The sequence below is a fragment of the Typha angustifolia genome, chromosome 10 (assembly GCF_048772165.1).
Source record: "Typha angustifolia cultivar Huaian chromosome 10, ASM4877216v1, whole genome shotgun sequence".
Classification (NCBI taxonomy): Eukaryota; Viridiplantae; Streptophyta; class Magnoliopsida; order Poales; family Typhaceae; genus Typha; species Typha angustifolia.
Genome location: NC_133248.1, coordinates 5,371,580 through 5,396,643, shown reverse-complemented (window position 1 = coordinate 5,396,643; position 25,064 = coordinate 5,371,580). Strand labels below are relative to the sequence as shown.

Sequence of the window (25,064 nt, the reverse complement as noted above, 5' to 3'; positions counted from 1 at the left end):
TCCACTGATTTAATGATATCTCTAGTCTAACTATCAAAATTGTAAGATGTTGATTTGTTAGAAAGCACTCTTCCATAGCTATAACAAGATAATTACATATTTACACACAAAAAAAAATCCATCTCAATTCATCCTCTTTCATCAATTTGCTGTCAATCCAACGACTTAGATCAACCAAAGCAAAGCTGTTCAGGACTGCACCCTTATTACAATTTCACCTTCCTCATAGATAATTGTAATAGGGAGCTACTGGTTGAACTCATAAAGGCAACCTACATCAGCAAGCTTGATGTAAGGGCATTAAAACCACCAAGGTGAGTCCAATAAGATGGCCAATACGAGTTCAAAGTGATGCATTTTGAATTCACGAATGCACCGGCCACCTTTCTGCATTAGTTTTAAATCCTAAAGTTTCAATCTATATCAAATTAATATTCATTTATTTAGGATATAAATTTTATTATCATTTTAATAACCGTATCCACGTATCAAATTTGTATCCAAAGAAAAACAACGCATGCGGACGTGGATTGAAGACAATCCAATCTATCCTCTCCTTTTCTTTTTCTTTCTTGAGTACACACGTGTATGTGGTAAAACTAGCAATGTGCGAGCGGCTGCAACAGCTAAAGCTTATTTCAATTTAATGGACCACAGCTACTGAACAAGAAAAACTGTCCAAACTATTCGAAATAGGTTCATAAAAACAGCTGCTGCAACACCTCCCTTTCTCTCCTGAGATTGATCGCTATTGCTTTTGCTCTGTTTTCTCCTAAGAATGAAACTTCCATCAGAAACCACTGACTTCACGTTTCATACAGAATCATGCGCTGATAAAGTGTTGCAGATGTGATAAGAGTTTATAATGAATACCAGCCAAGGCCTTTGGAACCCGACCAATAAAAATTGGGAACCAATACAATCAATATGTGAAATAAGTAGAGAGATAACGTATCATAATTTCCTTTTAACCCATTGTGATGATATGATTTATACATCAGTGAACTTCAATGATATGTCAACAAGATGGTAAGGTAAATCAAACTTCATGCAAGCCACCATCACCGCTTATTTGCTTTCAGCACAGTTTCCACATAGTAGTATAGCCTCCATAGTGTTACGTTATCCTAAGAAAACAATAAGAAATTGCATTATCCTAATGGAACCATAAAAATGATAACTCATGAATTTATTGCTCTGTTTCCAGTCTCAGCTAGTCAGGGAAGATTTACCTGTTCTTCCAAATTAATGAAGACATTATCGGAATGCTGTCTTGCTGGAAAGTTCCTTACTTCAAAGATCTCCACCACTCGATCAAGTGCTTTCTCAGGAAGCTTCTGTATTCGGCTTCCAAGCTGTTGCTTCTCAGCATGAGTCATCGGTCTGCAGATTGTTGAACATAATCAACCTTCAGAAAATAAATTTACCAGAGAATCTTGAACACAAGCATGCAAGCCACCCTCAAAAAACAACCTATCATAAGAATATGTTACATTGAACAGTATGCAAAAACATCCTTCAGTAATGTGATAATGTGGCAAACACTATTACTTAGTTCTTACTAACTGAAATGTTCTACACTGTATTACATAAAAAGCAAATGAAGTTTGAAAAAGAAGAATACATAGCACCCAAGATCGGAACTCAAGAAGAGATGGGTGCTGGCATAATGACATTAGGATAATGGTGCAAAGATAAAATTGGTGGTTCTGGAAAAAGTTTATGGCAAGCTCTCATGGCTGCAACAATGGAAGTCTTTTATCCTCCAACCTGTGTTTGTGCTTTGGCAACTTATAACGATGTTCAGACTCAATGACCCCATAATGAGCCAAAATCAGCTCTATTGCTCTGGCATTTAACAAGTTGCCATTACATCAAACAAATATTGAGTTGGTATGTCTTCTTGATAGGTGGGTTTGCTGCCCTGTTTATAGATGATGGCATTTCATGCATGGCATTTTTTCCTCAACTAGAGAGATACTATACCTGCAGTGAGACACCACTTCATTTACATATTCATCAAGATCCTGTTCCATCTTGCAAAGCTGAAAAAAGGAAGACGTCTCACACTCCAATCACCATCATTTGTGAAAACTCCATAGATGCTACCATGCACCAAAACAATATCAAAGAAACATTGGTAGGAAAATAATTCAACACTATGATAAGCATGGAGCCACAACAACATGGTTGATGGTACTTTTGGTTCAATGTGGCATTTTAATCCAAATACCTTTCCTAATAATTTGGCAGAATACATTCCCACTGCTTCTTGAGATATTTCACCATCGTCTTGTATAGAATGGATATCTTTATATACCTAATACAAGTTAAGCACCTAAAACTGTTATACTTGATTATGATATCAAACAAAGTTTTGCATTATATCATACAATAGCAGCAGCTAAGTTCAAATATAGCATGTTTCTTTAAAGATCATAAGAAAATCACATACCAAAGTACTGGACTGAGTGATTTCTCAAAAGGCTCGAGCTATTGAACAGTGACATATTAATACTTACCCCTCTCATGTAGCTCAACAATATAGTAATGCCCAAAATTTGTAACTTCAGATATAACAGAACAGAATTATACATGGCAGAAGGTAGATCAAGTGAAACAACCTTGAGAACCTCCTGTTCTGATATCAAATAACTAAACTGATTTCTCCAAAAGCTAAGTTGTTGCACAACTCCAAATTATATTTCTATATGCGCAGAGCAATAACCACCTCAAATGTCTGAAGCTTAAGTTGCAATAGCAAATGGAGGGAAAATTATAAGCCCATCAAGAGCAAAACTTATGCAATTGACAGAAACTACGAAAAAGTTATATTTTCTGTGATGTTCTATGTTACAAGAAAAAAGATATGAGATTGCAGATTTGAAAAAGAGAAGGGCTGATGGAGACTCGGATAGCTCTGACATTAATTTTGATATGAACCAACTTAGGGTATTCGAGCTCTGGTACCAAATTATACTGACCTAACTAAAGATCGTGATCAAATCAGCCTGAGGTGGCAAATAAAGTCTTTGTTATATGACTGATGCACACTGAATCCAGGGTTTATATGTAGTAGATGGCAACTAAATTAGGGCTAGGATTAATGTAGATGATGGTTGTACGTGGGTAATATCTTTGGCAAGGTTGCTCATGGTGAGAGAGTACCGTCGTTGTGAAGGTGAAAGCTACTAATAAGATAGGGCAGCGAAGGAATAGGACATTCTAGATGATAAGAGATAAAGCTAGAGAGACGAGAGATTAAGAGATTGAGGGAGAAAATTCAATTCATAAGAATGCCTAAGGTATAAGCTATAAGGCCATATTTATAGAAAATAAAACAAAAGAATCATAAACCAAATAAAAAACAAATAACTAAACCTATTTAAACTGTCTACCGTCGTCTAACTCCTCTTTGGATTGTAACTCTATTCTACCTCAGATATTGTTTGAAATTGAAGAAAGTCCAAATACAAAAATTGTAGATCATTGACTTCACCAATCTAATCCATCTGGTTTTATGTCGCATGAATATTTTATGAATATTTTCCCTTTCAAAGATTTAGACTACTTTCTTACCCAAAGTCAAATTAGAATTGGATTGTATCAAGGGGACTCTCATGCAAGAGGCTCATGCCTATGCATATGGGAGAGATCTGTGTGCCCCTCACTCACATTTTTGAGATTGCAAATGCTATAAGATAAAAAAGCAAAACTATCGAAAACATTATGTTTTTTGCTTTTATTTTCATTTACATCCTACCATATAGATATTTATCATTCGACCTCGTATATTTTGCCTATCCTCAAAAATACCTTGTCATTAGTTTTGTTAATGGTTAATTATCATATAAATGAGTTAAGATAACTATAGGTGAAAATTGACCATACTACCCTTCTATAAGTTTTTTAGGCCAAATAAACTTGAATGTAGGACTATATTTTAAAGTCAAATGAAAGGCAATTTAGGTTTTCTTTTTTTTAAAAAAGTAATGGAATACATTGTTAATTATCATCTAGATGAGTTAAGATAACTATAGGTGAAAAATGACAATACTATCCTTGTATAAGTTTTTTAGGCCAAGTAAATTTAAATGGAGGAGAATATTTTAAAGTCAAATAAAGGCTAATTTAGGTTTTCTTTTTAAAAAAAGAAAGTAATGGAATATTCTCTATTCCATTACTATTGTTAGGATCAAATTAACCTATGGTGTTTTTAAAGAATTTTAAGCAAAATACAGGTGTTAAATGATAAATATCCATTTGATATAGTGAAAACAATAATAAAGCAAAAGTAAAGGTGTTTTTGATAGATTTCCTAAGATAAAATTAGATGGCACATAAAAATATATAAGAATGAGGAATTTCTTCCTAAGAATAGAAATTTTGCTTGCTTTCATAATGGAATTATTATAAGTTATCTGACGAATAGTTTTCTATCATGAAATCCACAAATAAGTTCTCTTCCTTTAAATTACTCCTAGATTTTTGAACTTACTCAGTAATTCTTCTATGATAGAGTCGAACAAATAGTTACATGTTATGAGTTAGGGTCGCATCATTCATTTTATCAATACTTTTCATCACCTAGGATCTCGTGCCTTCGTTCACAGATCCAAAATCACGTTCTGATCTAAATCTTGCAGATCGGACTCCCTGACATTCGCCCACTTATCCAAAGATATCTCTAGATCCCGCCGTCCAAATCACCCGAGATTAGATTCGTTGGGAAGCTCTTTTTTAGGGCTACGACCTATTAAAATTTTAAGTTGATCCGACGATTATATCTTCAGGAATCTCCTTCTAAAATTCCATGCAAGGTCCTGCCCAAATCTGATAACGAGATAGATCAAACCTAATCCAGGGAAGATCGTATCAGATGGCCTTGTCAGCCGCCTTGTCACCTGCCTTCTCCCTTTCAAAACATTAGTAAGGATCACAACTGGCATAACAAAATTACAAATAATATAATAATAGAATCATGGCCAGTTTTTGCATAATCAAGAAAAAGGTCCATTTTATAGTATATAAACCATAAATTGCCTTGTAGGCTCAGATTCTGTGAAGAGCATCCAAATTTCTCTTTGCATATAATGCCACTTTGTTTCTGGATTCTGCTAATAAGCAAATCAAGATTGCTTCTAGTTGGTTATTAAGCATTTGATTTCCTTCTAAATGAGCTCTAGGATTATGAATTCTCATAAGAAGAGGAGGTGAATTCACTGATAAACTCATGCTACTACCCAGATTGTCTTCCAATTCTCTGATTTATTAATTGTGATATCTATCCAATGATGGATCACAGATTACTTACAAATCCATTGACCAAGCAAGACTAACACATTGACCCAGTTTTCTGTCTCCAACTTCAACAGGAAATGCCTATGCAGCTGTTAGTCCTATATAAGCCTTGAGATCCATGGAAGGCAAAGTAGTTAATTTAGCTTGCATATAATAGGGACTGTCATTCTAGGACTATTAATAATGACTTCTTGAAATGACAGAAAGACACTTACATGCAATCACAGAAAGGTAAGATATGGTTTTGGTCAAACTACTATGCCCGAGAAAATGGATCAAATCAACCAACTTTAGATGGAAAGCTGCCAACTTTCCATGTGCAAGTGAAATGTACTTCTATCCTATGTATTAGAGAGAAGAATAAGCCTATTACATTCAATGGCAAAGCCGGAATTTTTCAATAGGGGGGCAAACATGAACATACAGAAACATGCAAAGTCTGAAAAAATAAATAGATACATAAAAAAAAAACTTAAAGAAAATTAAGTATTAAAAATGATTCATAACTGTCCACGACTAGTCATATTCTGAAATCCTTGCATGGCAGCTTTTGAAATAATATCAATAAATTTTACTTAGATTTCTACAGTGTTTGAAGTTATAGCAAAAATAAACAAACATACACACCTCATTACAAGCAGTAATTTTCATAAACAAATAATAAAAATAAGAAAGCATAAAGTTCATTTATATTGAGTATTTTACAGTCGCAATTCAATTAGATGTTCTAACATTAAATAATAAAGAGGAATGATATATTAATATGAGAGAGGACACTTACACATACAAATTGAGATTAATCAGTTTGCTCATCATTTTCTTCTTAAGCTCGATGTAGAAAAATTGATGAGATAAAGTATAGAATAAGAGTAACGGATTAGATTAGAATATCTTAGATAATTATTGTCTTTGTGGGTTTTTATTTTGGAAAACCAATCACAAAAAGATAGATCAAAGAAAATCTAGTAGTTTTAAACGAAAAGAAAACCTATTCTAAATATTCTATAATCATGTTGCCATTCTGTAAAATTGCGATGTTTTCCTCTCTCTCTAGATAATTGCAAAGCTACCATTTATACAATTAAGAGGGGGCCAAATTGCAAAGCTACATAAATTGAGGAGGCTACATGCAAAATTTTATAACGTTCCTACCTTAATGCATATAATTAAATTTTAAGGGGGCCACAGCTAGCCGTAATCATTGGGAGAGCCGAGTGGAGTTTGAGCTTAGCTTTTCAAGCTTATCGGGCTTAAATATTTGTTCACGGCATGACTCACCAATCACTCAGGCCGAGCCGGGCTAGAATATTTTAGTCCGTTACCATCCACTAGTCCATTAGATATTGAGTTTGGGTTAGATATAATGGGTCTAACATAATGGATTAATATAAAAAATATTATATCTTATTAGGCTGAGTTTAATTGGCTTCTATAAAGAAATTGTAGTTATTTTCATAGGAACATACATATATATTGATATATAGTTTACTAAATAGCCAATGTGGGGCTAAAAAAATATAGAAATATGCATGCATTATGGGTTGGGCCATTAATAAGAGTAGTGGATCGAGCTTTTGGGCTGGACTGGGCGGACAAAGGCTTAATCCATGCTGCGCACTACCATCTCAGGCTCAGGTCGGGCTGGGCCTAAATCGGACTCAGGCCGGGCTTAGCCCGGTTAAAACCGGGTAGGCCAGGTTTGGGCGAATCGAGTCTAATGATCATGTTTAACCATAGAAACCCCACCATGAACGTTGCTCCGCCCTTGATTACAGTAGATATACAGCTGACAAAGTAAATGATTTTGTTCTTCCAAAAGGATTTAAATATGTAATACTCTAGGTACAATACCTGTGTCTACATAACAGCTAATCAAAGAAGAGACAGAAAGGAGAAATGCATACTTGCAAGACAGTGTATGATTTAGGAAAAACATTGCTATAACCAGAAGAGGTGGGGAGGAGGAACTAATATACCTGTTCAATAGTTTCAAAACTTGGAAGGCTAGAAAATTTTTCAGAAGCATTAGACATGAGAGAAGGGGATGCTTTTCTCTTTTTCCTACAAAGTGGACTGGGCACATCCTCATCAGGTCCACTTGCATAGCATGACAACAGCTTTTCCTTTTGATCAGATCCAATCCGGAATGTTGCTAAAATATGACCAAGCATCTGCAATGGTTGTTAGTTGTTACTACTTTTCTTATCTCAAGGCTCCAACAGAAAGACACATTAAACTCATGACTGCAACAGTATACTATTCAATATCACCACAAACAACTGAAACTATGAAGGTACTAAAATGGTTTCTACATTTTGGAGTATAGTCAAGCAAAAGATATCCTTCCACACATCCTATAGTTAAGAACACCTGAAGAGGATTCTCACTTTTCAGACCATCTTGACTACAAAGATCACCAATAAACAAAGATGTTTTAACCATTGAAAAAAGCTTGAAAAGAGAGCTAGGAGAAGGTTAAGAAATTTGCTGCAGACTTTCAGGCATAAAGATTATGTCTACACTCTATATACCAGACTCTTTAAGCAAAATTCGTCAGTACTCAGTTCAATAGCCAAAGCACTCAGAGGAAGAAAGACAATTCCAAGGTAGAAAGCTCCCATCGTTGTACCTCATCAGCTTCTTGATTAAGAGAAACAGCTGTTTCATGGAGAACCGATTTCAACCTTTCCTTCTTATATTCAGGGAAGCCTTTGCCTATCCCTTCTGTAAAAAAAGATACAGAACCACTGTAACTTTTACTTTTTCCACTATCTTGCCTATAAATGCCTTGATCTCCTTTTGAATGCCCCATAGATGGTTCAGCTGATTCCATGACAGGAGAATTGCTCTCCTTGTCGTAAAGCAGCTCCATAAGAAGATGCTTGTAGTAACCAAGATAGTTAGGTCCAAACTCATTTGGCTCAGCAGAAGTATCATTGGACATTTTCAAGGATGAGTGATTCTGCATATGTGAGTTTATTGGAACTTAGCAGAATCCTTTCCAACAAAAATAGGAGAGAATTTTCAAAATTGCATGTGAAAGCAATATGTGTGGTGTTACTTTTCAAAAAAAAAAAAAACTCAAATAATCCGATGTAAGAATAAGAGTAAGAATCATTTCACATATTAAATAGTGAGTTTCAACTATCAATACATAAGGTTGGGAGCATCATCTCTTTCTACATGGAAACACATGTCTGGCACCTTCTTGAGGCAAATCACTAAGTAATAAAATAAACTATTAAAACTTGTTGGAGAATTAAGAACATTATGGGATGTCATGTGACATCTACAATTTTGAACCACTGCTTTATATGGTGAAGGTTACTTATCAACAATGAGAAAATTGTGACTAAATACAACAAAAGAAGCTGTTACATCTTGTGGTGTCTGTGTCAATGTGTTCACTATGATATTACTAGCCTTCTATGAAGATTCGAGACAAATACAGGATATGCATATGACATGGTAATATAGTAAGAGTTGAAAACACAAGGATATGATATGTTGAGGATGCATATTATGTGTGTGTATGTGTAAGGACCTACAAGTGGAATATATATCTCTTGTAACACCCTGAAATTTAAAAAAAAAAAAAAAAAAAAAAACGCCCACACATGCACCGAGCGTGCGTCCTGCTAGCATCCTTCTCCTCTCTTCCTTCTTCTTCTTCTCTTGCCGTGCACGCCACCATCACAGCCCTCTTCTATTTTCCCCCCCACCCCACCATCTCTCCCTCCCTCACCTTCTCTCGGGTTGCCGACGCCGGAGCCAACAAAGCCCTGGACCCAGAGCCGATGAGCCATCCGTATGACCCCCCCTTGATAAGCCCCTACCCCGCCGTTAATTTCAGTTAATTAACCCGGCCCCCTCGCCGTCATTAGAGTCCTCGACGGCTAACGACTTCACGTCTAGCCGCCGGTCCGAGATCTCCGATGGAGGTGGGTTTCTTTACATGGGCTTCGGGCCCTTAGTGAAGGAGGGAGGGGAACCTCCATGGCCAATGGCCATGGGGTGCGCCTCGCCGCCCCGTCAGCCACCCCGGTTGCGGGGCGAGCTACTCCCGCTCCCCCATAGGCGGGGAGGGCGAACAACCGCTCCGCACGGGCTCAGGCTACGCCCCGTCGCCGTCGAGTCCTCCTCCTCTTCCTCTCTTTTCCCTCCCCTTCCCTCCGGCTAGCCACCCACCCCAGGTGAGGGTCACAGGCCGCCAACCTCGAGGGCGGGCTGCCGGCGACGTGGGCCACCGACAGCGCCCGGCCCTTCTTTTCCTTTCTTCCTCCCCCTTCTGTCTCCTTTCCTCAAAAGGAGATGGTGAGGGAGGGTAGGGGTTTGTTTAACCCTAATTGAAAGGAGATGGTTTACAGCCCACCAACCCAAATCTTGGTGGGCTGCCAACCCAAACCTTTGGTGGGCTGCCACTAAACCAAAGATTTGGGTGGGCTACAAACTGCAGCCCACCAATCAATTTTTTGGTGGGCTGCAGTTGGACTACAACCCACCAAGGCCTCTCTTGCCCTATTGGGCTGGGCTCGAGCCCATCCCAACACCCTAGCCTAAGCCCATTGGGGTAATTTGGACCCTATAGCCCCATTTCTCTATCCCACCTAATTATTAGTCTAACCACACTCCTAAAGACAAATTATTATCACCTAAATAGTGTGCGCGAGGAGGATTTTGGAATTCCGAAGAAGCCGGCTAGTTGAGGATAACTAGAGTACTGTGGAGACCCCCCATACGAGTAAAGTTTATACAAGTCTAGAACAATGTAATTGTAGCTGTTATACCTTCCATGACACTATAGGAATGCTATTAATACATACATCTAGTGTACCATGATATATCTTGACATGCGCAGTTATTGATAGTTTACTCATCATGATGTTATGAGAATGTTAAGGTTAGCACATGCATTAGTGTAACGATGATCTACATGTATCCTGTATGAAAAACTCTTGCATAAATATCTGTTATGAATATAGAATGTAACAACCATGATGACTATAACATGACTTATACACCCACAGACACTAGACCATTTTCACCTATCATTAGTAGTTAGGTTCTGACTAGGCAATGCCCCTACTTGCTTAGCCCAGGGTTAAGGATAGAGTATATCATATATGACTTATATTATTAGCGGCCTACACTTGAGATCGGAAGCCTGAGTGGCATTCAAGTAATTATACTACATAATCAAAACTAGATTATAATGATAATAAGAACATAATTGTGAGGCGGAGATATATCTCTAGCGGTATCCGACGACGTAGGGTTAGGGCATCCACTGATGAGCTGAGGGTTCGTGACTATCCCACTGAGGGCGGTGATGATTTAGCGATAGTGAGATATAGGCCTACGACCGGAGTGCTTAGTCTGATGGCCACAGACAACTGATCACATACAGTGTCGCCATGCATGTTTGGGTGACATTACTGCTAAATGTGTATATATTCCTTCTCGATTATGAGATGATGGATGGTTATGTGATGGATGATTTTTGGAGAATATCTATATTATGTGGTGAATGGCTTGGTAAGCTATGATAAAACATGATTAGTACATTAGTGAGTATGTAATGACTAAACCTCCCTGACTTGCGAAAACTACTCTTTTAACTTCTAAGCATAACATGTAAATGTTATGATTGAGATTTGTATGAATAAGATATTACATCAAGTTTTATATTTGTGTAGACTTATCCTGATATGTTTAGGAGTTAGCATGTTCAATAGTACTATATAGTCTTTATCGATTGTATTGATTTAGTAACTAATTGTAAGTCATTTAAGTAAGCTTATTCTATTGTTAGCGACTATAGGCAAACATTGAGATATGCACCTGTGATTTCATTGTTATAGATTGTATAGATTCTACTCGCTAGACTATATGCTCACCATCTCTTGGTAGTATCATTTCAGAGCTAGAAAAAGCAGGTGCGAGTAGCAAGAAGTAGCTGCCTTTATTTTAGTTAGAATTATTTTTATTAGTTGTATTGAGCCCCTGCGAGGGTGTTATTATTGGAGTTGTATTTTGGATGTGTATCTTTGAAGACTTGTTGTGGCCTATAAAACTTGTATCCGGACTCATATTCGCTTGAGATCATTTATGGTATGAACCTATATTTTATGTGCCTTGTGGAAATATATTACTGATAGGTCACGTGATGCACCGTGTGGGGGGATTTTAACCACGCGGTATACACGTGTATTTGGAGGTTTTGGTATTTCACCTCTGTGCAACAGTTGTCCTGCCCAAGGTATAGGACACGCTATATTGAGTGTAGGCATGCCTTAGCATGTCATTGGCACATTAGCACGGCCTTGTCATGCCCTTAATTAAATGTTTATGGCTTTAGAGCTGAAAATAGTTTTTAATAGCTAAATGGGAGTCTTTTAGCCTAGAAATTGGTGTAATACATCCGGTTTTGTTACAAATAGGAATATATGCCATCATCAAGGCATTAAAATGCTATGAAGCTAAAGTTGCATGTTTAAATAATCTTTGAAGGACAGTTTTTGAAACTTGAAACGGGTTAGGGCAAATTATAGTTTATCCCCCTATGAGTTTGGCCCAATTTCAACTTATCTCCATTTACTGCAAACTGTTAAGTTGAACTCCGGCCAAATCACAAGGGGTTAGTTTGTAATTTACCTAATAGATTACCACCTAGAAGGTAAATCTACTAAAATGATATAAGAATTTCGAATCCAAATGGTAATTTTCTCCAATTTCTTTTTAACATTTCTATTCAACTAAGGGAAATTTAGGGCAAAACACAATGTTATATTTATGGTTACAAATTCAACCAATAAATTACAATTTATGGTTGGAAACAAACATATCTCATAGATATACTTGAATTCCACTCCAATTGTCTCTAATTTTATGATTTTCTTGCCTTCCGCACATTTGAGATTAGGGTATAAAATTTGGGAAAAACACTGAAATTATAATTAAACAATCAATAAATCAATTGGTTAAGATCAATAACTCTTACAACCATTAAGATCCTACTTTATGAATTTTTCCTTATATTTTTCTTAACTAGACTTGATACCTAGTGGCACAAAGAGAATCTTTGGGTTGCGTTGCCCTAGTGTCTTATGCTGCTCCATCACGATACATGTCGATCTGCACATCCTTGCTTGTGCCTGATTGCATTTATTTAATTAGGTAATTATTGTTATAACATGTGGTAAGATATACCTAGCCTCATTTTTAATTTACCCATCAGCAAAACTAACAATTTGTAACAAACTAATAAAAACTAATTTCCAAGCAAAGGAGATAATTTGACCTATAGATCATGATGATTGTAGTATGAAATCCTAATTCATAGATCACACCTTTGGCCGAGGTTTATTAAAAACAGCACATTCTTAACCTAAAAATAAAATATTCAATTACATATCTTTGAACTTACAATGTACCCAAGTAGTCATGTTTATAGGATTTATCATTTAAATGCAAAAATGTAAAGGAAATATTTGATAAGTTTCAGTAAACTTCCTAAGTATCGTATCCAATATGGTGTCAATTATAAATCAACAACTTTAGAATTATCCATGGATTTTTTAAAAAAATCCGTACTTTTTAATAATGGATTGCGCAGTCAAAATAAAGATACTCAATTGTTTTTCAGCATATTCTACATTTTTAGTGTGTCTACCTCTAAATCCTTATATAAATTCATCAAAACCAAGTTTATACAGTTGTACCATCTAAGAATGTTCACTGATATACACAAATTGTTTAATCTCTTGCTGGTCCATTAGATCATTCTGAACATATGCTCCAAAATACCATCTTGTGATTACAGACTAGATCTGAAACGATCCGTCCGTAGGATGATGGATGATTATGAAAATTTATGTGAAAATAGCCTCGTGAGTTAGAGTTCTAATGGCTCTAGTTTCACTTAAATCAGAGGTTGAGATTAAAAGATAAAAATAAAATAGTGAAGATATATCAGGGAGGGCAGAACGGTAATTTCCGACGTTGTGGCAATCGTCAGAGGGTGTTGAATGGCTAAGGGTAGTGGTAGACGGCCGTGTAGTAGGGTGGCTACTAGAGATAGGAGGTGACTAGGGTTTGGATACTTGTAAAGGATCAACGATTATAATCTATTCCTATAAAGATAAAAACAATCTAACGACTAATGTAAAAAGATAAGAACGAAAATAATAACCGGCTAAACTCAGATTTCTCTCAATGATTCAATTCAATTCCATCCATAAAATTATCAATACATGTCCACTTCTATTTATAGGAGTAAAAATCTATAGCGGATCGGATCCACATACGGATTATTTAAATTATTTGAAATTCAAACAACAAGATAAAGCCAGCTAACTAATTAAATCAGCCTTCCTTATCTTTCTCGGATTAATCCTTCATTTCACTGTAGATAGATTCTGAATTTGGAGAAGTCGTGAATACCAAAATTGTAAATCTAGAGGTTGGCGATCTTATCCAGCTGGTTTGATATTATTCGGATATTTATAAAATATTCTACGAATATTTTTCCAAAACTGCACAGAATTAGATTTAGCTAATTAAATAAAATGCTAACCTTTTAACTAAACCAAATAAGCAAATAAGATAACTAGACTCAATCCATTGAGTCTAATCTCCTCTTGATGTGATCCGATTTGACCCGGTTCGCATCAATCCACCACACTTCCGACCACCTTATCCTCAAGGTGTCCATGGTGGTTTCTAAACCTTCGTTCGCTCTCGAAATTTATGTCCTCTATCTTCATGTGGGTCTCGTCTACCACAAAGAGAGGCCAATGGTGGGTTTTGCTCTAGGGTCCACCGTTTTGAGCCATAGTTCGTCATAGTCACAGGTGGCTTGAGCCAAAGTCTTAGCACATGAGGTTTAGGCCATGGCTCAAGTGCAGCCGGTCCAAGAAAGGCACTGACAGTGGTGGCTTGGATCGAAAGTACCTGGATCACCATCGGTGGAAACTAGGGTTTCGACCTTTATTTTCCACCTCTACCGGAGAAGATGACAATAGGGCTGTTGCTAGGGGCTGCTCCGGCGTTGCTACAATGGAGGGCTCGATCTGCAAGGATGGAGGGTGATCCACCGCAACTGGGGAAGGGATGGTTGTCGCGGTTTGGATGGTCTCCACGGTTTCACCATTATTAGTGCTTCGAAGGTGAAGGTGGTGCCTGTTCCGCGATGGCCAGCGGTGCAAGTGGTGCAGGGTGGTGGAGGGCGGCTAGTAGGACCTCTATCAAGGTCTGAAACGAGTCCTTAAGGGCGGTTTGGATCTCCTTCGAGTTCTCCTTCTACATAGTCGAAATTTTTTTTAAAAATGCTTTTGCCCATGCTGGCAGCTCGTCGTCGATAGTTGCTGGTTGTGCCAAGAAAACCTCCACAGGGATGGAGACGAGTTCTTGGTCCTCCATGGCTGCGATCTCTCTTGAGTTAGCTTTAGATCATGTGTTCACCATTGTCCGAGAAACATCAGCTCTGATACTAATATTACGGACCAAATCTGGAACGATCCGTCTGTAGGATGATTATAAAAATTTAGGTGAAGGTAGCCTCATGAGTTAGGGCACCTAAATCAGAGGTCGGAGTTAAAAGATAAAAGTAAAATAGTGGAGATATGTCGTGAATACCAAAGTTGTAGATTTGGAGGTTGGCGATCTTATCCTGCTGGTTTGATATTATTCAAATATTTATAAAATATTCTACGAATATTTTTTTCAAAACTGCGCAGAACTAGATTTAGCTAATTAAATAAAATCCTAACCTTCTAACTAAACTAAATAAGCAAATAAGATAACTAGACTCAATCCATTGAGTCTAATTTTCCCTTGATGTGATCCGATCTGACCGGTTCATATCAGGCCGCACCACGTGTTCCTACATGTGCCCCCGGGACATAAGATGCACGTAATCAACCAAATAGTGTACTAAACCCAAAATCTACCATAAACGAAATGGATAATCATTCCATGAATGTCAAAAGCAACATGAGTCCTTCAAGGTAGAACAAATACCAAAAAATAAGATAAATACCAATGCTAAGGTCGTCGCAACAGAACCATCTGCAACTCAATCGAAACCTGCTCGAATCGATCCAAAGGATATATGCACCAATGGTTTCAAATCCAACCAATAATCATCACCTAAAAGTAAATATTAAGTTATAAATCCATCCAATAGGAAAGTACAAATCTATCCAATGAGGCATGTCCACAGGTCATAATTATGTAACATAAATGCAATGCTGTTAAAACTAGGAATGACAAACATACATAGGATTTTTCTTTTTTGGGTGAATTGTTACAACTGTAGTAACACATCTCTAGAGTTCCAATTTGAGACTGAACTCTATCAAATGTATCAAGAGTTAAATTAGCCTTGTTGAATTTTATTCACAAGTTGCTAATCTTTTGAATTATCTAGTCATTGTAGAACAAATCCAATTTATTACAATAATTGGGGTTGTTTGCTTACTATCTGATGCAAAACAACGTCTTGATTGTAGAGTTGAGAAAAAAAAGTAGGGAGAAATAATCAAACCCAAGTAATCCACCAATCGGGGTGTCGGAATCCACCGACGTTGGAATCCACCAACAAACACTCAATAGGCAAAAGCTCTCAAAATATTCATTAACCCATAAAAGATAATTGCAAGCCTTTATATAGGCCAAATAAAGTAAAAGATAAAAGACGAAAATAGCCCTAGAAGGTGACTAGTCACAACCCTCGTTAAGCCAAAGGGCCACGGGTGCAGCCTTTTGTGCTTACGAGAATAAACGTGACAAGAAGTGGTGTCCCCACCAACTCTCTCGGGGTGGAAGAAACTCGACCCAGTCGAGTGGCTCTGATAGTACTCCAAAATATCGGGGTCAAGCTGCTGTAACTCCTCGCGAGTGATCCACGCACACTCAGACTCTAGTCGCCCATGCCATCGAACAAGAAAACGGTGAACCCCTCTTTCTGCAATAGATGTTATTTGATCATCTAAAATAGCGTCTATCTTTTCTTGTGATGTGGATGGGAAAGGAGAAGTGGTAGGTGGAACAGCAGGGATGTCTAGAAGGGTAGTAGATGTAGCATAGAGTTCGGTGGGGATGTACATAGGTGGATGGTAGGCTGCTAGATCCTCAATATTAAAAGTACAACTAATGTCATAATCAGGGAGAATATCAATGACATAAGCATTAGCACCGGCACGTTTCAGAACTTGGAAAGGTCCTGCACTACAGGCATGCAATTTCCGAACAATTCCCAAAGGGAATCGTTCGGGTCTGAGACGAATCATAACATGATCTCCAACATCGAACTCCTTGGCACGTTTGTGCAAGTCAGCATGTATTTTATACTGGTGATTACTTGCCTCAATTCGCTTAGTGATCTCTTAATACAAAGAATGAACATGATGTGCAAATGTTTCGGCAGACTCAGAGACTCTAGAATAAGATGACATAGACAACAAATCTAGAGGTTTGCGTGCTTTAAAACCATGAACAACTTCAAATGGGCTCATGCCAATAGACCTATTAATGAAGTTATTATATGTAAATTGGGCTATAGGAAGAATGGCATTTTTGTTATGATTATCCACGAGACAGCGCAAAAGATTTCCAAGACTACGATTAACAACCTTGGTTTGACCATCGGTTTGAAGATGATAGGCAGTAGAAAATTTTAATTTTGTGCCAACCATATGCCATAAGGTTTTCCAAAAATAGCTCATAAAGCGAACATCCCGGTTGGAAACAATAGTTTTTGAAAGACCATATAACTTGACGATATGGGCAAAGTACAATTTGGCCACTTGTGACGCATCAGAGGTCTTAGCACAAAGAATAAAATGGGCCATCTTAGAGAAGCGATCCACAACCACGAGGATTGAATCATGTTTTCTAAATGTGCGAGGCAAGCCCAGGACAAAATCCATACTAAGGTCCTACCACGGGTGATCAGGCACATGTAACGGAGTGTAAAGTCCAGTGTTTTGTTTTCTGTGCTTTGCTAACTGACAAGTCCTACATTGACCAACTAATTTTGCGATATCACGTTTGAGATTTGGCCAGTAGAATTGGCGCTCCACTTCCTCAATGGTCTTATCACGTCCAAAATGACCCGATAGGCCACCAGCATGGATCTCCCAAACAAGAAAGTCATGCACGGACGTACGGGGAACACAAAGCTTGTTAGCCTTAAATAGGTAACCGTCTTTGAGGGAATAACTATCCAAAGCTAAGTTCGGATCAGTCAGCAAAGTGAGAATGATTTCGCCAAAGTCCGGACAAGTTGTATAATCTTCCTTCATTTTGTCAAACCCAGTGACTTTGATGCTAATGGCAGACAGAAAGTTAACCCTTCGGTTAAGCACATCAGCCGCCTTATTCTCAACCCCAGCTCTATGTTTGAGTACAAAAGTATACTCCTGTAAGAATTCGATCCAACGAGCATGTCTCGAATTTAATTTCTTCTAAGAATTTAGGAATCGAAGAGCTTCGTGGTTGGAATAAAGCACGAATTCATGCGGAAGTAAATAATGGCGCCAATAGCGTAAAGCTTGAATAACCGCATAAAATTCCTTATCGTAAATGGAGTACTTTTGCTAAGCCTCATTTAATTTTTCGCTGAAATAGGCAACAGGATGGCATTCCTGGCTAAGGACACTGTCGATCCTGATGCCTGAGGCATCACATTCTACCTCAAAAGCTTTAGAAAAGTCAGGAAGACGCATTACAGGCGCTATTGTCATTTTCTTCTTAATCTCTTCAAAAGCCTTATTTGCTGCCTTACTCCAATGAAAATCTCCTTTCTTCAAGCAAGCAGTGATCGGCGACATGATAGTACTAAACCCTCGAATGAAGCGATGATAAAAAGTAGCAAGACCATGAAAGCTACGCACATCATGAATATTTCGTGGTTCCAGCCAATCAACAATTGCCTTGACCTTATCAGGGTCAGCGCAGACTCCTTCTGAAGTAACCACAAATCCTAAGAAGATGACTTGATCGAAAGAAAAGAACACTTCTTTCTATTGTCATAGAGTTAGCAGCACGAAGCACTAGACAGACTTGACGCAAATGGTCCAAATGAAGCTCTTTTGAACGGCTATAAATCAAAATGTCATTAAAATACACCACAAGAAATTTGCCCATGAATGGGCGAAGCACTTGTGTCATAACACGCATGAAAGTGCTTAGGGCATTTGATAAACCAAAAGGTATTATCAACCATTCATACAACCCGTCCTTCATTTTAAAAGCAGTTTTCCATTCATCGCCTGGGCGAATTCGGATTTGGTGATAACTACTTTTAAGATCGATCTTAGAGAAAATTGAAGCTCTCGTCATCATATCAAGCATGTCATCAAGTCGTGGAATGGGAAAATGATATTTGACTATTATTTTATTAATGGCTCGACTATCGAGACACATACGCCAGGACCCATCTTTCTTTTGGCGTGAGCAAGGCAAGCACAGCACAAGGACTTAGACTCTCCCTTCATAAGAAGTTCATTTACCTAATGTTGCAGTTCAACATATTCTTTTGGGCTCATTCGATAGTGTGGTAAGTTTGAAAGGGACGCTCTATGGACAAAGTCAATTGCATATTGGATATCGCATAAAGGAGGCAATTGGTCCGGCAGATCATCCGGAAACACATCTTGAAACTCATTAGTATAGGAGCAGATTCGTCGGATGATGGAGTGAGGGTAGTGCTCCCAACTTCATGAGCCACTAAGGCAAACACAATAGAGCCTTGGTTTGCTTCCTTTTTAAATTCTTTAGAATTTATTATGTGCAAACCCTTTTTACTTGGAGCATTTTTCTTATTATCTTTATTAATTATTTTAGGGTGCATAGGATTTATCTTAATCTTTTTGCCTTCAGAATTGAAAGAGCATGAGTTAGAACGCCCAAAAATAGTTACATCATGATCAAATAACCAAGGACGGCCTAAAATGATATGCCCTACATCCATCGGCACTATATCACACCACACATCTTCCTTATAAGAAATGAAAGTGATAGAAACGAGGCATCTCTCATTTATAACAATGGAAGAATCATTTACCCAAGACACCTTATAAGGATTTGGATGAGGTGTAGACTTTAACGCTAGGCGAGATATAACGTTAGAAGAGATGGCGTTAATACAACTCCCACTGTCGATGATGACTTTGCAATCTTTAGTCCCACATTTAATGTAAGTGTGGAATATTGCATTCCTTCGCCAATCATCGATCTCCCGGGGTTGCGTCAAAGCGCAACAAACAACACCAACAAAATGGTCTCCATAATCACGATCTTTGTCACTATCTTGGACATCATCAAGGTCAGGTTTATAAACTTGTTCATCGAGCTCATTTTCCCCGATAATGTCATCCTGTTCCCCAAGATAAAGGGCCTTTCGAGGACAGTTTGAGGCTACATGACCAACTTGTCTACATTTGTAACATCGACGGGGGTCATGAACAGTTGCATTTTCATGGAAGGAAAGGAGGGGCCCCTTCCCTCTGTCAAGTTGGGCAGGTGCGGCAGTTTGGGTAGTTCTGGTAGATACTGACGGTGGTGGAGCTTTTACGCTAGCAGGTGCGTAAATGGAAGGGGTGCGCCCAATTGGTCGCCTAGGCAATTGTTGCCTATTAACCATCTCGTAGTTCAACCCAAGAGTGTAAGCTTGGTCCAAGGAAGTAACCTCCCGGAAAACTAAGTCTCTTTGAATGTCGTCGTTAAGGCTACGCCTAAAACGACTCAGTGTCATCCTCTCATCCTCCACAACATTACAACTCAACATATATTCCTCAAATTGGGAGACATAATCACTCACAGGCCAATTTCCTTGTTTAAAATTATTCCATTGATCCAAAAGGTCACCAAGATAAGAATGTGGCAAATATTTTTCTTTTAATTTTTCTTTCATTTCATGCCAATGAATTATGGGAGGTTGGTTTCGTCGCACTAATAGTTGTTCTATACTTTGCCAAAACAGTTTGGCTCGGCCGACTAGTTTTATTTGGGCAAATCTAACACGTCGGTTTTTTGGTAGATCATACCACTCAAAGAAGTGGTCCATCTCACGGAGCCAGTCAGTAAATACAGCAAGATCTAAGCGACCGTCAAAAGTTGGGGCATCCACCTTAATATTTTTTATAATTTGATTGTCATGGTTTTGAGATTCTCTAAAGGCGACATTGCCTCTAAACCCCCTGTTATTTTGAAAATCAAATGTATCTTCACGATAATTTTGCCTATGAGGTTCTCTCTCAGGACCTCTCTCATGGTGAGGGTAGTATAGAGCCTGTCGATAGGTCTCGACATTAGGAGCGGCACGCGTGACACCCGTGTTGGATGTACCGACATCACTCCTATTCTCATGTTAGTCATGACCCATCTCAATAGCCTCAAGACGAGCATTGAAGTAGTCCAATCTGGTAGTAATGGTTTCAATGGACTCTTATAAAAATCGACAAAAATCTTTCATGGTATTGGGTTCCATAACAGACTGGGATGAAGGGTGAGAGACTCTCCTACCACTACAAAGGTTCATATAAAGTCTCTACCACTAAAGAAATAAATACAATAAATGAATGATAATATGCAAGCTAAGAGATCACAGCGAACAATAAGAGAGTAATAACCAGAATAACCTACAGCCACTTATGAAGTTTTCAGTAAGAGCCAGTCAGACTCAGAAGAAAAATTGCAAACCAGTAGTACAAGCTCTCGAGATCGAGACGGGGACTGCAGATATGTCAAGACTTTCCCTCTAACCTAGCTAGTTCTACCATTAATATTAATTATTTTTTTTTTGTAACAAACAAAAAGAAGTAGGTAGGCAATATCAGGCACAAGCGCTTGTTGAAATAAAACAAATGAATTAAGCAACGTAAATAGGTAGGCAATAGCAGGCAATAACAGGCTCAATATGGTTATGATCCACACCAACAGAAAGAAAGTTGCTATTTTAAGACTAACAAATAATAGTAAAGAAAGGATGGATGTTACCGAATGTCGCACATCCACTATAGATGGTGGTCGTGATAACGGTGGCCGGAATCCGACAACAGCGATGGCGGCGACGGCTGCGGTGGTAGGGACAGCAGCGGTGGCTGCGGTGGCAGGGAGCTACAAGAATGGCAGCGACGACTGTGATGAAGCAGTGGCAGGCCCGCGCATGGGCTACAACGACGGCAGTAGTAGAGCGGCGACGACGGTGAAGATGGGCTGTGGCAGGGGCGATAGAAAGATGGCTGCGGATGGGCAGCTGCGATTGGAAATTGCAGCTGCGATTGGAAATTGCAGCAACGGGTGGCTGCGGTAGCGGCGACCGCGGCAAGGGCTGCAAGGGCAGCGGTGGTGTCGTCCGTGGAGGTCGGCGAACAGAGAAAGAAAGGATAATAGATGTGAGTGGCGGCTGGAGTTAAAGAGGAGGAAGATGACGATGGGTTTGGAATGGGTTGCGGGTAAACAGGTCGATTTTTGGGTAGGTTTCTACCGATTCACTAAGGCTAAAAGATGGGCTAGGTTAGGGTGGTGGGCTTAGTTGGTTAGTGGTCTTTGGGTTTTGGAATGAGGAGAGGTTTAGGCTAGTGGGTTAATAGGTTTAGGTCTTGGGTTGGTAGGGATTAAGTTTGGGAAGTAGATAAGATAGGTATTTATCCTAAAATGAGGGAACTACTTTTTAAAAATTATGGAAACTAATCTCTAAAATTATGGAAACTAATCCCGAAAATTATGGAAACTAATCCCTAAAATTTTGGAAACTAATCCCCAAAATTATGGAAATTAATCCCAAAATTATAGAAACTAATTTCCTAAAATTAAGGAAAGGTAAATAAGAAAAAGAAGAAAAAAATATCTTCTAAAATTAATTTTGAAATTTTCGAAATTCAAAATTAAAGATAAAGATGAAACATAAACTAAATTTCGGATTTTTTTTCTCTCTGTTTTCTTTTTTATTTCAGAGAGCTCTTTCTTTCTTTTTTTTTCTCTTTCTTTTTTTTTTAATCTAAAATGGGGAAAGAAAATCTATTGAATAAAGCTTACTTGTGATTATCTCCTTGTGATGGTAATGGTTTATTGTTTTCCTCCTTGAGAGTGATCTTCTCGCGTAACTCGGATCCGGATCCTAATGTTATTGGGCGACGGATCTCGTAGCGATCTGGTGTTCGTGGAGCAATTGATCTGACGAAGAAAAGATGAGACGCTGTGTAGAATCCAGGTGGTAGAGCGTCCATAAACTAGGAAACGATCCGCTCTGATACCAAAGCTGATGCAGAACAACGTCTTGATTGTAGAGTTGAGAAGAAAAAGTAGGGAGAAAGAATCAAACTCGAGGAATCCACCAATCGGGGTGTCGGAATCCATCGACGTTGGAATCCACCAACAAACACTCAATAGGCAAAAGCTCTCAAAATATTCATTAACCCATAAAAGATGATTACAAGCCTTTATATAGGCTAAATAAAATAACCCTAGAAGGTGACTAGTCACAACCCTCGTTAAGCCAAAGGGCCACGGGTGCAGCCTTTTTGTGCTTACGAGAATAAACGTGATAAGAAGTGGTGTCCCCACCACTATCGTAATTGTTCAAAGTTTGTACACTTCATGATGGCAATCAATGATTCTAGATTATGAGTATACTTTACTTTACTACAAGATAATGATGTGATCCAACTAGCTCAGATATCACAACTTTGATACTAAATTGATGCGACTCAGTAAAGAATTGCACCAATTAGCTAAGAATCATTGATTGCCATATCGATGCAGGTTGGAGAACTAACTAGGGGAAGGCGGATACGAATGAGGCTTTAGGTGGAATTTCTAAGAATTGTAGGAGGTTGTGGGGTGGCATTTGGACTCAAGAGAAGGTTATGGAAAGACTTAGCTAGGTGGTACTAAGATCTAGAGTTTGGATACGTTAAACAAATAGCTAAAGCTAATGCGGATGATGGTAGAAGACAACTAGGGATGTGGTTGTGGTACGACCAAATATGGAGGTTGATCGTGGGGTGCAAGTGAGGATGGATTGGAGGCCGAGTAGTTGATGGAAGTGGTTCAGTAAGAAATGGTGATGATAGCTTGTGGATGTAATAGATGGCTAAAGATTATAATTAGCTTGCAATTGTGGCAAGGATAAAGACAATACTATACGGGAGGTATAGACACTAAGACAAAGAGAGATAAAAGAGGGAGAAGTCATGGACAAAAGATAAGGCTAAGGCCAAGAGATACAGAGAGATAGAACGATAAAGAGAAATAGAAAAAAAAATTAATCTATTCAATAATTCAATGCATACCTAAAATACAAGCCATAAAACCCTATTTATAGAAAATAAAAATAGAAATCCTAAGGTAACCAAAACTGAATAAGAAACAAACTAATAAGCTTATTTAAACCAATCTCCATATCTCCTTCAGATTGGATCATGCTTATTATATATAATAATAATAATAATAATTATGAACTCTATAACAATCCAAATCAAGGAAATAGATTTAACAAATTACATAATTATAAAACAGAAGACAAACTTAAACATAAATGTGTTGTTTGGTTGCTTATAAATTCAGTCAAATTATTCTATAGGCAGGAATTCCAAAAATAACCATGAGTAGAGAATATAATAGTTGCAAAATGAAATTATAAAATTCATTTACATTAAACAAAAGAAAGGGCAATAAAGCCAATTTGATCATTTTTATCCCTTATCTCAACATCGTATCCAAATATCATTTTTATCCTATATTTTTATCTCGTTAAATTTATCCTTTTTTCTTCCTTTCAAACACCAAAAAAATTTGGGATATTTACATTAAACAAAAAATGGCAATAAGGCCAATTTAATCATTTTTATCCCTTATCCCGACTTATCATAACCAAACATTATTCTTATCCCATATTTTTATCTCATACACCGTTACATTTATCCGTCTTTTTCAAACCAAACACCAACAAATAAATAGGGATACTGACATCAAATTGGGATACTAAAATCCCTTTATCCCGTGATAAGTCATCCATCTTTTATCTCTATCCCACTAAAATCCCTTTATCCCGTGATAAGTCATCCATCTTTTATCTCTATCCCAATAAAATCCCTTTATCCCGTGATAAGTCATCCATCTTTTATCTCTATCCCAATTTTACCTTATCATACACCGTTACATTTATACTAAAATACCTTATCTCTATCCCAATTTTACCTTAGAAGAAGAAACGTAAAAGAAGAGAGACGGTGAGGGGTTACCTGGAGGGATTGTTGCTGGAGTCCGGGAAAGGCGACAGGCCGTGAGAGGCGGCGGATGGAGGTTCGGGGTTAAGAGGAGAACGACAGAACTGAGAGAAAAGGAGGTAGGTTTTAATAATGATCCGCTGAGTTTGTTGGAATCCCAAAATAGGTGGAATTCAATTGTATTAAGTGACGTGATCCATTTTAATTTACTCCGGTAATTTCACTCAAATTTTTAAAAATAATAAGATTGTCCTTGAACCACTTATGAAAAATATCTGGTTGCAATTAAAGGGAACTTTTAACCAAACTAGACCTGATTTAATTTATATACTTTATAAGAGAGTTTTTGACCAAATTAGATCTATTTTTAAAATTTATATACGGATGGTTTACACCACAAATTTAATACAAAAAATAGTCTATTTCACTAAAATGTTAAGCATTTTATCTAGCCAAAAATAAAACGTTAATTAGATCAGTGATTCATATCAGTGTTTTTATTGAAAAAAGAAAATATCAAATAATTCA

General features: G+C 37.9%; 1 protein-coding gene across 5 annotated transcripts; it reads right to left on the bottom strand.

The window, feature by feature from the left end:
• Positions 1-731: 731 nt before the first annotated feature.
• Positions 732-24,682, bottom strand: LOC140769131 (uncharacterized). Of its 5 annotated transcripts, none has more exons than XM_073109697.1 (8): positions 24,552-24,682; positions 15,341-15,450; positions 7,931-8,263; positions 7,278-7,472; positions 2,234-2,320; positions 1,987-2,045; positions 1,233-1,383; positions 738-1,127 (listed from the first exon to the last, which is right to left on the bottom strand). In XM_073109697.1, exons 3-8 carry the CDS (start codon positions 8,243-8,245, stop codon positions 1,062-1,064), a joined length of 873 nt encoding a protein of 290 aa, XP_072965798.1. In that variant the 5' UTR covers positions 8,246-8,263; positions 15,341-15,450; positions 24,552-24,682; the 3' UTR covers positions 738-1,061. The 5 variants fall into 5 exon arrangements, with proteins under 5 accessions (XP_072965802.1, XP_072965801.1, XP_072965798.1 ...); XM_073109699.1 differs by lacking the exon at positions 24,552-24,682 and adding an exon at positions 21,304-23,595; XM_073109701.1 differs by lacking the exon at positions 2,234-2,320 and having other exon boundaries at positions 732-1,127.
• Between the last annotated feature and the right edge of the window lie 382 nt (positions 24,683-25,064).

Coding starts and splice junctions, on each gene's coding strand:
- LOC140769131 (XM_073109697.1), bottom strand. CDS start 8,245: ATGTCCAATGATACTTCTGCTGAGCCAAATGAGTTTGGACCTAACTAT. Junction 2,321..7,277: donor GTTTTGAAACTATTGAACAG/GTATATTAGTTC, acceptor AACTTGTATTAG/GTATATAAAGATATCCATTC. Junction 2,046..2,233: donor CTGCCAAATTATTAGGAAAG/GTATTTGGATTA, acceptor TCCTTTTTTCAG/CTTTGCAAGATGGAACAGGA.